The sequence below is a fragment of the Antedon bifida genome, chromosome 4, assembly GCF_963402885.1.
Source record: "Antedon bifida chromosome 4, ecAntBifi1.1, whole genome shotgun sequence".
Lineage (NCBI taxonomy): Eukaryota > Metazoa > Echinodermata > Crinoidea > Comatulida > Antedonidae > Antedon > Antedon bifida.
The window spans coordinates 18,187,080-18,200,026 of NC_136229.1; the positions used below are offsets into that span (position 1 = coordinate 18,187,080).

The following is a 12,947-nucleotide window of genomic DNA, read 5'->3' on the forward strand; positions in this document are numbered from 1 at the left end:
ATTTTCTCGGGGATTTAGCGGTATATTTAACAATGTTGAGTGTCCTCCAATCTAGATAAAATTGTGTTTAATTTAAAGTCTTTAATTGTGGGTTTTGATTGATCCACGGTTGGTTTGCACAAACCAACTCATTATGAGTGAGATAACAGCTGTCGCATTTTTAGCTAATAATGCATTTTAAATAATTGATTTGTTTGGATCCTGCCTAAGGGTGGAAAAAGGAAGCTCTGTCGTTCCCCTTGATAGCCTCACAGACTTTAACAAATATAAAATAAATAGGTTTAAAAGCCTAACGTTGTATAATGAAGATTGGAAGGGCAGGGGATTTTATCTGTAGTGCCGTGTAATAAAGGGAAACAAAGGCAAATTACTGAAAAACATTACAATGCTGTGGGTATCAGTGGCTTGATCTCAATGGAGATACAAAACAAAATAAGCAAAAAGCTAAATCAAAAAGTAAAACAGCTAGAAAAATTAACAGAGCTTTCGGGCAACGCTAGCCCTTCATCCTGTTATAATTTAAGCGATTTTCTCAAATACTTCTTCTTTGAATGTTAAAGTAACTCGTAACTCATATAATAATAGTACTACCGTTTCTATCAGAGCGGATTCAGGAATTTGAAAGAACATTGTTTCACCAGTTCCAGCAAAAATAACAAAGAAACATAACTTAGCTGTTGTCATGAATTTAATGTAATTGTTCGTTTTCAATTTTGTACGTGCATTCATTCTGAATATAGATAGTGTCCTTCACCCAATGACTTCCAATTATTGACTACAATAGCTTTAAATGAGAGCAGTTATGTAATACAATATAAATATGGCGTGTGCTCTCATAAACTGTTGTTATATAAAGGCCTAATATTCGAAAATCGACTACAATGTTTACTCTACTACTCACTCTACTACATTGAGTAGGATTTTATACGAACCTATATAATTAATTACTGATGCGAATGTAGGCGAGTCTCCGAGTGGAACTCGAGGGTCACTCTAAAGCTCTGTCTACACTGTCAAACTAGTTTGACAAAAAAAAGTGTGATGTTCCTAAATATGGTAGTGATATGACATCATCATGTCCATATATGGGCACATCATACTTTGTTGTCACATAAAGTTAGATAGTGTAGACAGAGCTTTACACTGCATTGCCTAATCAAAACGGCGCATTTGCCAATATAAAATATGCCGGGGGAAGTAAATTATATAATGGTTAGGCTATATCAATTGAATTACCGGTTTTAATAATTTCAAATACGTTACGTAAAATAATTGCGCCAAATTTAAGGTCAGAGGTCATCAGTTACAGATGTTTTTCCAAAAACATACCAAAATATATTTAAAGGATGATTCAGAATGAATTAGCAAGTGTGTGAACTATTTTAACTTCTATAAGTACAAATAAACGAGGTAAGGTAGATCTATTAAATGTGAGAAGGATAATGCACATTTTAAATTAGTCAGCTTTATGAAGAACTATTATTTGGACAGCTGGATTCTGTAATATCAAACGGCTCATTCCCTCGTTTGGTCGACGAACATTTCCCACCGTCTTCGGGATTATAATTCACGCCGGCTTTTAATTTTGGAAAGATGTCATAGGCGAAATTAAAACAAAATACAGGTAGGCCTACGTGAAATGAATAAACCAGCTGTGCCCCTCTCCATCCCATCGCATGAAAAATGATTGGTATGCCCTACCCACCGTTGTGGTTCATTCTTCTGATAGTACTGCGGTATAATGACTATACTGTAGCTGATTTACGGAGGCTTAATGTGACCTTCTTAGTTTATAAATTTTGCCCTTTGAAGATTTCATACATTCATAATCAGTGCATTGTTTCGTATAATAAGCTACTTTTCTTAACACACATACATTTTTTTTTTCGGGTCTTCACACATAATACAACTATTTGTTGTATTATGTGTGAAGACCCGAGTCAAAACTACTTAAATTGTTTATGCCTAAGATTAACAAATTCAAAATATCGTCTCAGATGGCTATGATCAATTGAATTTACACATATTGTACAGTAATTGAGTTTAAAGCCCCAACACAGCTCAAAATGCAGTGTTGAAATATTATTTCATATAGTTTCAAACAAAATATTCATTATATTATTATATTATAAATATTTATTAATTATTATAGGCCTATTTCATCACATTCAATAACATTTTGTAAACATTAAATTACCCTGTTTTATTTAAAATTGGATGGATGGTCCGTTGAAGCTCCCGTAGCGAAGACTTAGATAGTCTGAGCAATTAGACATAATCGAATGATGTACATTATGCACAACTGCGCAGACGCATTCCCGCATGAGTCAGACGACAATGGATTGTTAACTTAATAAAATCACAGCTTCGATCATTATTACTAGTTCGATAATGCTTACTTACTGAAGCCGAGGGCGCTAATTGCTAAGATTGATGTGAAATAGAATAAGTTTGAATGACATTAAACACAATAGCGCAGATGGAATAATTGCAATTGAAAGGGTTGTTCATCGTTATGATTTGTTCGTTATTCTAAATTACGTATTTTACTAGCAGCCGGCAGCCAATTTTTAGGTAAGCATGGTTATATTCACTTTTACTTATGATGATTCGTTTAATATATAGGCCTACGCTTGGTTAGCAGAGAACAAAAGCGAAACCGAATTGAACATTCATCGACTGTGTCGTGAAAAGAGAGTATCGCAAAAATATAATTGTTCGTATTCCTAACAAAATATCTATGGTAATATGCAAGGTTTTTTCATCATGACTATGATAATTAATATTCAGGTAGTTTAATTATGTATTTTCTGTTATATACGAATTAACATACGGTTATATACCAAGTGTGCAATTCTATCTAGGGATAATATTAATTTTGTAATGCTTTCTGCTGATATATTTCTTCTTACAGTCTCAGTGTCCTCACTCTTCAACGAAGTTTAGTTGGCCCTCCTAAGCTTGATAGTCTTATTCAATTGGGGCATTTACAATCTCCGCACCCCCACACCCCCCCCCCCCCCCCCCAATCAGACAGATACCAGCCTACACCTGAATCTAATACGGTTTTGAGTTTTTATATTTCTGTTATGTTAATGTGGTACCTGCATATTACGCCGGCCGTGTGCACCATGAAAGATAGTAGGCATATTATATAAATTATATAGGCCTACTTATACGGAGCATAAAAAGATAATAAACAGATAGCAGAGTGCCAAGTATAATAACTCAGAAATTATTGTTTTGCCATCTACTAAATGAAATGCGTTTTCGTTAGACAAACAGGAATGTAGGCTACATCAATAGACAATATTATGTACCGTGTCGATCTTTGAGTGTGAATACAGAATAGCCTAAAAGCTTCATTTGGTGTCTCATTGAAGTCGTAAGATATGTATAATATTAAATGTGCCTACTTAGTCAGCATGTCATGAATTATTCGTGTTTCTTTTCGGCTACCAGATGTTTTTTAACCGAGCAGGAATTCTAGTTTGCTTTCGAGCGGCTTTTTAAGGACCCTTATTGTTATATAATATGTTTATCAGGGAAGAGTTAAACTTTCACTGGTTGTATTATCATGAGTAGTGAGTTTTCATTAATGTAATGATCCTTTAATACACACAACGGATATCATGATTACTTTTGAACACTTTTGTGAACAATGGACATCCGCCGGCTCTGATGATCTTATACAAACAAACTCCTCTCTAACTAAAAGACTGAAATCAAAGATCGTATAGCGCCACGTAGTGACGCCTTGCTAAAAAAAACTTCACATACTTTTTGGTGGTGGTAGTTCAAGTAATTGTAGGCTACACATCTAAACGAGGCCATCCATTCGATTAATATTATTATTATCGGGACTGCACACTATAGCCTAGGCCTAGATATTGTGTAGTTTTGTTCATTACCGAAATAAGGACTTTACCTACATATCCGTCCAACTGTGAGATTGAATTGTTCAAAATTGAAGGTAAGTTATAATGATTAAAAATTACATATTATTAGTTTTTTGACGGAAAATGGTAATTATTTTTTCCTTCTACCCCGACAACATTCATGTGAAGCGCACACAACGAGCGCGGGAGCCGGGGCGCTTCGATTCCGCGGCGGTCGTCGTACGTGCGCTGCTCCATCATGGTATACACCGTTAGCTAGCTACGTACTGTCTAGTTTCACGTGACAAAGAGACACTAACCAAAAGAACATACCGAGCTTAATGATTATGATTAAAACCTCCAAATCAGATTTATTATTTGTGTACATTTTATTTTATGTCTTCTTGTGTAAAATTGTACTTATGAAGCTGCTAATAATAATAGTTTTATTTGTGGATGACTGTACACTGCTGCCCTCTTCTTCCCTCTCCGCGGATAATGATTGAGTACAATGTCTGTGACGTATGCTTGGGCCTATCTTCTTTACTAAAGTCGTAATAAAAATGTTTTGCCTCATCATTCTCTACTTAATTTGCTAGTTTCGCCATGAGGTATATGGTTTCTCATACATGGCCACCACAAATTAAAGACCTGCCATGCCAACTCATTCGAAAAGAGCTTAGTCTATGGGTATACGATGCTGCCTGGCTAGTTGAATTGCCGGAACTTTAATTCTTGTTTATTTTCCTTTTTTCTTTTAAGATAGGTTTCATTCTAAATCAATGTTCTTTCCCTCTAGAGTATGTCTAAGAGAACAAGCAATGGAACAAATTGTACTCTGTCCGGAACGGAGGTACGACCTCAAAATGGCAGTAAGGTCAATGGTGTGAAGGAAGCAGATGATGATCGAACACCTGGTAAATGGGGGCGAGCATGGTAAGATGCATGATGGTAAAGATGCATAGGTTGCATGATGGTGATAATGTCATAAAGATGACGTCAATATTCACACGTCATAAGTCACTTCAATAACAATAACGTTGTCAGTCTTTTTGTCATGTCTTTGTAATCTTAATGTACGATTCTCTTCATTTGTGCAACTTTCTTTTCAGGGAGGTGGATCTCTTAAGCGCCCTCACGATGTTCTTTCTACTGACAATGACACCATGCATGGTCTTGTACTTCTTCGTAGCTTGCAGCCAGTATGAATGTTCCCTGAGCTCTCCACTTGTTCAGCTCTACAACGGACAGTTAACACTGATGGACTTCTGGAAGAAAACACCAGACCTGACAATCAACGCTTTCAAAATAATCATACCGTGGTATGCTTTTCAGGTAAACTGAAACTGAAACTAAAACGGTATCCAAATTTAATAACAATTTGAAGTGGTTCTCTATCCCCTTTTAAACGTGTTCCAACATTACACATTCCATTATTTTTCCCATAGGCCTATGTGTTTTATTATTTTATATCTTTTGACTGCTTCAATTATATTTCAGTCTTCGTTTTCTTGATTTTTCCATACATTTTGTGAAGAGCAACGTCGAAAATTAGGTAGTCGGTATATAATAATAATAATAATAATAATAAATAACATTTATAAAGCGCAAGAGACAAAGGTTTCAAATCGCTGTGTTTTCCAAGATCTGTGCAAGTAGTAGCGTGTGATTATGCTTCTCTGAAGAGATGAGTTTTGAGTCAATCACTGAGGTTCCAAATACTTCCTATTTTTATTCGTCAGATTTTTCTGTACTACCTACCGGACGTCTGCAGCAAGATCCTACCAAGCTACCGTGGAGGAAGATGTCGAGGCACTATTACTCCTTCAGGAATCCAAATGTACTACCACATCAATGGTCTGCAAGCCTGGATAATATCTAACGCATTATGGATGGCAAACGCATTCTACTTCAAGTGGTTCTCTCCTACAATCATTATCGACAACTGGGGATCTATGCTCTGGGTCGCCAACATAATTGGCAACGCAGTCGCCATATTTGCGATAATAAAGGCGCGATTCTTTCCAACGTCGTCTGCTGATTGTGTTTTCAGCGGGAATTTTGCATACGACTTTGTAATGGGTGCTGAATTTAACCCCCGTATAGGAGATTGGTTCGATTTTAAATTATTCTTTAACGGTCGTCCTGGGATCTGCGCCTGGACATTAATCAATTTATCATACGCCTGGAAACAATACGAGTTGTACGGAAACGTGACAAATTCAATGATACTTGTGAATATTTTGCATGCTATCTATGTGGTGGACTTCTTCTGGAATGAAGCTTGGTACCTCAATACTATAGACATACATCATGATCATTTTGGCTGGATGTTGGCCTGGGGAGACAATGTATGGCTGCCATGGATGTACACACTTCAGGTGGGTACAGTTTATCAATAATATTAATGTGAATAACTACTATAATGAATATCAATCAATCGTTCGATTTATATAGCGCCACAGTCATTGCTCATGGCGCTGCTAAAAATATCAGAAAATGTGAGTTTTGAGTAGTGACTTAAAGGTGCTCAATAATGATGTTTGTTTAATATGCTTATACCTTTAGCATTTTAGATTTAAATAAAGTACCTAAGCATAAATAAAATAACATGTAACTGAATATCGGTTTTGCTCACACAAAGACCACAGTCAACATTGAGTGCCATTGGTACATATACGCTCAACATTTTTTCCAGATACAGTACTAATACAAAGGTTATTTAAATTATTCTTTCAGGGACTTTATCTTGTATATCATCCAGTCGAGCTATCTTACATCGCTGCCACCCTTATCCTAAGCCTTGGATTAGCAGGCTATTACATCTTTCGCTCTACCAACTGCCAAAAGGATCGTTTTAGGAACTCATCAGGTGACTGCAAAATATGGGGTCGCAGGCCTAAGATTATCGAATGCACTTACTACTCAGCTGACGGCGAGAAGCGTCGAAGCAAGTTACTTCTGTCCGGCTGGTGGGGAATGGGACGACATATGAACTACACTGGCGACCTTATGCAAGCGCTTGCCTACTGTCTGTCGTGTGGTTTCACACATATTTTCCCTTATTTCTACATCATATATATGATGATTTTGCTTGGAAACCGTTGTTATAGAGATGAGCATCGATGTAGAATGAAATATGGATCTGATTGGACCAAATATACATCAATTGTACGATATAGAATCCTACCTGGCATCTTTTAAAACCAATTTTATTTAAGAAAGTCTCAGATTTAAGAGATGTGTTCTTAACGTTTTAAAGTAGGCTTACTGTCAAAGCTTGCCAATTTTTTGAAATAAACTCGCCTAAAATACATTTCAGTAACCTCACAATGGCTGGCCCTGTATGTTGGTGGCTAAGAAGCCTAGATAGGCTAACCAAGGCTTTATATTGACGGACCAATAACTAATGGCATAATAACCATTAACCAATAACCATGGCATAGAGTAGCTTAAATGTGTTAATGTTGTCTGGGTCTACTCACTTTTTTTATCCTACCTGTATGTCTTAGGGGCAAGTTGGACGATTTAATTTTAATTTTAAACGTTGCAATTTGAACTATTTTATTAACTTTTTAAACTTAAACGATCAAAACATTTTTATAAATTTGTTTTACTGTATTGAAATATTTGTTGAATAACTTATTAAGTTATACATTTCTAAAAATAATTTATGTAAAAGAAACAAAATTAGAAATATATTGAATTTACTTTTCAGTTAGTCCGTCTATTGGTCTGACGTTCGTATGACGTGGTATAACTGCCGCCGATTGTAAATTGCCTTTTGTTTAGTGCATGTTGTTGGCAACACCAGTTGTACTATTTCGTAAACGTATACAAAATTGGTATCTTTACTTTTTGAGGAAAAAATGGAGAGGCTGAAATAATACAGCACATATGGTTTTTTTTTCATGCTGCGTATAAATATAAGACATGCGCATTTCTGCCGTTTACTTGCCTTCATGCAGATAAAACACTGTTAGCGAGTTACACAATTACGACAGTATATTTCAGAGAGTATTATAAAACTATAATTATGATGTTAACAGTTTTTAGTTCACCAAGAATGTTAGTTGCATGTTATATATTTGCAAACGCTGCACCAATTGGTTTATTGTATGCAATATCGATTTGAATAAATATTCATTATGTTTATTTAGTGTGTTTTTACAATTACTCATGTTTTATCATATAATGTTTTCATTGTATTCGGCTATAGAAACTGGACCCGTTCATAGTTTAGGTATTTACCCGGGTAGCGATAATTGGCCCATGAAACCAACTTACCCGGGTAAAAAAGCATAAACCAAATTTAATCCACATCACGTGACCAAAATACAAACCATGAGCCTACGAAAAAATCTATGAACTAACCAACTAACCAATCAATTATATTGCATTTCATTTAATTCTCTCATAAACAGAGAACAAGATAAACAGCAAAAGAACACCAAACTAAATCACTTAACGAGTGATTTCTCGTACAAGAAAAACAAACCAATATACCTTAATTACAATATTTTAATACATAAAACCTTTATACACACATGTACATTAAACACTATTGTCATTTAAAAACAAACCTCGAAAAAGCAGTAGGACACACATTCTATATGGAAATCAATACATGATATATCGATTCTATAATCATTATCTTTAATCTGTATTGTAAACTCTCTACTTGGTCTTCTGATTAGAAACAATTGTATTTAAGGTTAGTTAAATTAGTGCTGCAGAGGTTAAAGTTCAAGTGCCTAATCACGCGTTATTTTTCAGTTATTAATAACGACGCATTTCACTCATTGTCTGCCAAAATATCATACAGTTCTATATAAGGATTTTCCTCGTTCATTGTTTATTACAATACAATGCCGCGAGCAAAGAAAGACTCACAAAAACCGGACCAGCAATTCGCTACAAACGGGATTTCCGTAATGGGTGACGGAAACATTGACGGAATAACAACCGTAGCAGACGACAGAAAACCAGGGGAATGGGGACGTGCCTGGTGAGTTTATCCTAACTGTTATTATATCTTGTATAGTTCGATATAACAAAGGGAGTTTTTACCGTGTATGCACTTATTTAATGAACAAAAGCAGCCTTACTGTATTCTTGTTAGAATGCCTTGACTGCTCATTGTGGCTGTAGTTTAGTTCATTATAACAATAATATGCATATTTAAAATGTTGCAAGTTATTTTTATCGCGATGATATATATGATAAGCATCGATAATGCTAAACAAAGAGACAACGTCAATATTAAAGTCACGGATGATTTGTTACATAATGTGCGTTTTGTGTATGCATTTAATGCAAAGAAAAAAATAACAATTTTACCTACAAAATGTCGGTTCAAGTTTACCGACGGAATTGACGGCAAATTCCGTTTAAAAGGTCATGTAGGTCTATAATTGGTAGTACCCCTGCCTCGACGGCAATATGTTGCTGTTGGAAAACAATCAAACAAAATTGCACTTAGTTCTCAATAATATTAGAATCATAAAATGATTAAAAAAAACTACTAATTCCGTTTAAAACCGGTATCATTATGTGTCCGGCCAGCTAAACAAGACGAGGGGCCAATAAAATAAGGTCTATCGCAAATAGCGTGCGCGACGCATGGCATGGTGGAAAGGATTTGGGATCAAACGTCGTCACAACGCGTATGGACGTGATTTGTTGTTTGTACGTACGCATCGTGAACCCTTTCCATCATGCATTGTGCAATGACGTTTCTCGTGAAATCAAGCTATTTGCGATAAACCTCATTGTTGTACAACTGTAGCCTATACTTACTGCAGTTTCACACATTTTATGGATTTGTCATTTGTTATGTTTTCGTTAAAATGTTTTAGTTCCGCATTCATACAAGTACCATTATTAAAAAGCATTTACCGGGCTTTAATTGTCACAATAAAAGAATTAAGACTTTTGAGTACGTATTGTAAAATAGTTTATTGACCCGCACCATTGTGCGGTATCGTAAAAGAGTAATCGTTTTCCACTTAGGCTATTTTGTAAATATTGTCTGTTTTTTTTTATCTTTTAGGAGTGTGAATATAACCACGTACTTGACAACATTATTTATTTTGTTTGTAACTCCTTTCATCGCTCTTTACTTATTTATGGCTTGCCCTGAATTTGAGTGTTCTGTTACGTCACCTGTTATACAATTTTATCATGGAAAATTGACAATGGCAGCGTTTTTAGCAAGAGCGCCATCTTTAAACGTTTTAGCATTTAAGATGGCTGTAATTTGGATTATGCTTCAAGTAAGATTAAACAACTTGTTCTAGCTAAATCAAGTTTTGTTTTTGATCATTTATTATTATAGCCATAAGCGAATTAATTCACTGTTCTTAAAGGCAATCATGTTCACAGGACAAACATAAAAGAGATGCTCTAACATAAACAAATTGTCTTAAACAAGTCTTAAGAGTCGAGTTGATCTGTAGTCCAACGTTATCTCACATTAGAGATATTGCTTAAACTAATGTCACAAAGTTTTTCGCAATGCATACACCTAATTCTGGTCTGACACGATTGTGTATCTAAACCAACTCCACAAATGTTTTCTTCAGATGAATGAGCAGTTATTGCTAATCAATCTGTTTATAGAAAATGTTAGATCTCTGTCCTCTTGTGACGTCATTCCATCACCGAGAATCCCAGACTACTCAACCGAAGTCTGCACATTCCCACATTGACTGCCACAAACTTGTTATCAATTCTCTTTTCTTTTACAGATACTTTTATATTATCTACCTGACGTGTTTGGGTATATTCTACCCGGGTACGCTGGTGGAACTCGTCACGGAGCGGTTACGCCAGCTGGTCACCAACTCAAGTACAATGTCAACGGTCTGCAGTCTTGGACAATCACAATCACACTGTGGATTCTAAATGGGGTCTACTTTAAATGGTTTTCACCTGCAATTGTAGTCAGCAACTGGGGCCAACTATTTTGGGTGGCAAATATTTTAGGTTACAGCTTAAGCGTGTTCGTTATGATCAAAGCTCACCTTTTCCCGACTCACGCACATGACAGAAAGTTCTCTAGCAGCATCTTCTATGATTTTCTTATGGGAATTGAACTTAATCCACGCATCGGGAAGATGTTTGATTTGAAATTATTTGTCAATGGTCGCATCGGCATGATGTCGTGGTCAGTTATTAATATATCGTACGCATGGAAACAGTATGAGGTTCATGGTTTCGTGACGAACTCTATGATATTGGTAAATGTCTTGCATGGTCTGTACGTCATTGATTTTTTCTGGAATGAGGCTTGGTACTTGAGGACCATTGACATACAACATGACCACTTTGGATTCTACCTGTGCTGGGGAATATTTGTCTGGCTTCCATGGACATACACACTTCAGGTAAGTAAAATTGATCACAAGAAGAAAAGTATGAGATGACAAATCACCAAAAATATTAATATTTTCTTGCAGGGATTTTATCTTGTTCACCATCCAACTCTATTGTCGACACCTGTATTCTTCGGAGTTCTATTACTTGGTATAGTAAGTTACTCTATATTCAGAGCTGTTAATCATCAGAAAGACCTGTTCAGACGTACCAACGGCAATTGCAAGATCTGGGGGAAAAGTCCTGAATTCATTGAATGCGATTATTATTCCGGCGATGGTAAAAAGCGTCGAAGTCGTCTTTTGTTATCTGGATGGTGGGGTGTGGCGCGCCATATGAACTACACTGGTGACTTGTTCCAATCTTTAGCTTTCTGTCTTGCTACGGGTGTTAGTCATATCTTGCCGTATTTCTACTTTATATTTATTAGTATATTATTATTTTGTAGATGCTATAGAGATGAAGATAGTTGCAAACTTAAGTATGGAAAGAATTGGGATAAATATTGTAACAGGGTTCCATATCGCCTTATACCAGGCGTATACTGATGCCATTTTGGTTTAAATACGCACAATTGTGTAACCTGTAATCTGTTATTAGAGGACGAGTTTTTTTCTCCGTTTAAATAATTAGGCCTATTCAATTTGCTGGCCGTGCATTTCCTTAGGAAATTTTGTTTCATTTTAAGTCGCCCATGGTGGTTGTATTGCGATGCACCATAATCAACTATAATACTTATTTATAATTTTATATAAATATCGTATAGGCCTATTCATACACATATCCAAATTAAATCAATCTTGGTAAACCCCATTCAGAAGATCGTTCTCATTCTAATCTCAGATTCATTAAATTGAAATAAAAATTTGTTTTGACTACCCTTTAAGTTGAAAATACAGATCAATACAATACATTATATAGAACGTTAGATATGAAAGTTACGAATATAATTGCACTGGATTTATAGCGATGCTGATGCATTGAGTAACCATGGAGGAATTATCTAGATAAATAATAAATAATTCTTGAATGATAAATCGTGTGTTTGCTGCCCTCTAAAAACTTTCCCTAGGCCTGGCCTAGACCTTAGGCTTATATTTTATTTTTAGGCCTGGGCTAGGCCTAGAAAACCTCATTACATTATTATTATTAGGCTAGGCTATACTAAAAAACAAAATGATATTAAATATATCTATAATTTCTATTTAGCTTAAGCTTGGTTCTAGCCTAGGCAAGGCACGGCCAGAGTAGTGGGACTAGGCCTAGGCCCTAGGCAGGCACTACTACTATAAATACATGAGGCGGCGAATTGCTTTTGGCTGCTGGTTGTGGGCCTAGCCTAGGCCTAGGCCCTAGGCCTACCCCATGTTTTATAACCAAAATGATAATTGAGCGTTCGTACCACTACAGTACAAATGCTGGATCAAATGCTAATTAATTAACTTATTTAATTATTAAACAATCATACCGAATTTGCGCAACACTCACCTGCTAGGCTAGGCTACATCTTGTTGTCTCTTCTTAGAAACTAGCCGGCTTACCGCGAGTTTTATTTTGATTTTGTCGTCTGAAACTTTTCGTGACGTCACCAAACATCATTATACGCGCAACAACCACCCAATCAACAAACAAACCTGAACTGTTTAATAGTTTATTTAGTCCTATGATTCAATTTACCGACCAAGAAAGATA

At 35.9% G+C, this 12,947-nt stretch overlaps 2 protein-coding genes across 3 annotated transcripts; both read left to right on the forward strand.

Moving 5' to 3' along the window:
• Window positions 1–1,485: 1,485 nt before the first annotated feature.
• On the forward strand, window positions 1,486–8,006 carry LOC144840625 (7-dehydrocholesterol reductase-like). Of its 2 annotated transcripts, none has more exons than XM_078696507.1 (5): window positions 1,486–1,624; window positions 4,678–4,814; window positions 4,991–5,213; window positions 5,621–6,259; window positions 6,618–8,006. In XM_078696507.1, exons 2-5 carry the CDS (start codon window positions 4,681–4,683, stop codon window positions 7,080–7,082), a joined length of 1,461 nt encoding a protein of 486 aa, XP_078552633.1. In that variant the 5' UTR covers window positions 1,486–1,624; window positions 4,678–4,680; the 3' UTR covers window positions 7,083–8,006. The 2 variants fall into 2 exon arrangements, with proteins under 2 accessions (XP_078552633.1, XP_078552632.1); XM_078696506.1 differs by lacking the exon at window positions 1,486–1,624 and adding an exon at window positions 2,310–2,574.
• Window positions 8,007–8,620: 614 nt separating this feature from the next.
• Window positions 8,621–12,891, forward strand: LOC144840624 (7-dehydrocholesterol reductase-like). Its single transcript, XM_078696505.1, has 4 exons — window positions 8,621–8,886; window positions 9,931–10,153; window positions 10,628–11,266; window positions 11,339–12,891. Exons 1-4 carry the CDS (start codon window positions 8,747–8,749, stop codon window positions 11,801–11,803), a joined length of 1,467 nt encoding a protein of 488 aa, XP_078552631.1. The 5' UTR covers window positions 8,621–8,746; the 3' UTR covers window positions 11,804–12,891.
• Window positions 12,892–12,947: the final 56 nt, after the last annotated feature.

Coding starts and splice junctions, on each gene's coding strand:
- LOC144840624 (XM_078696505.1), top strand. CDS start 8,747: ATGCCGCGAGCAAAGAAAGACTCACAAAAACCGGACCAGCAATTCGCT. Junction 8,887..9,930: donor GGGGAATGGGGACGTGCCTG/GTGAGTTTATCC, acceptor TTTATCTTTTAG/GAGTGTGAATATAACCACGT. Junction 10,154..10,627: donor TAATTTGGATTATGCTTCAA/GTAAGATTAAAC, acceptor TTTCTTTTACAG/ATACTTTTATATTATCTACC.
- LOC144840625 (XM_078696507.1), top strand. CDS start 4,681: ATGTCTAAGAGAACAAGCAATGGAACAAATTGTACTCTGTCCGGAACG. Junction 4,815..4,990: donor GGTAAATGGGGGCGAGCATG/GTAAGATGCATG, acceptor CTTTCTTTTCAG/GGAGGTGGATCTCTTAAGCG. Junction 6,260..6,617: donor CATGGATGTACACACTTCAG/GTGGGTACAGTT, acceptor TTATTCTTTCAG/GGACTTTATCTTGTATATCA.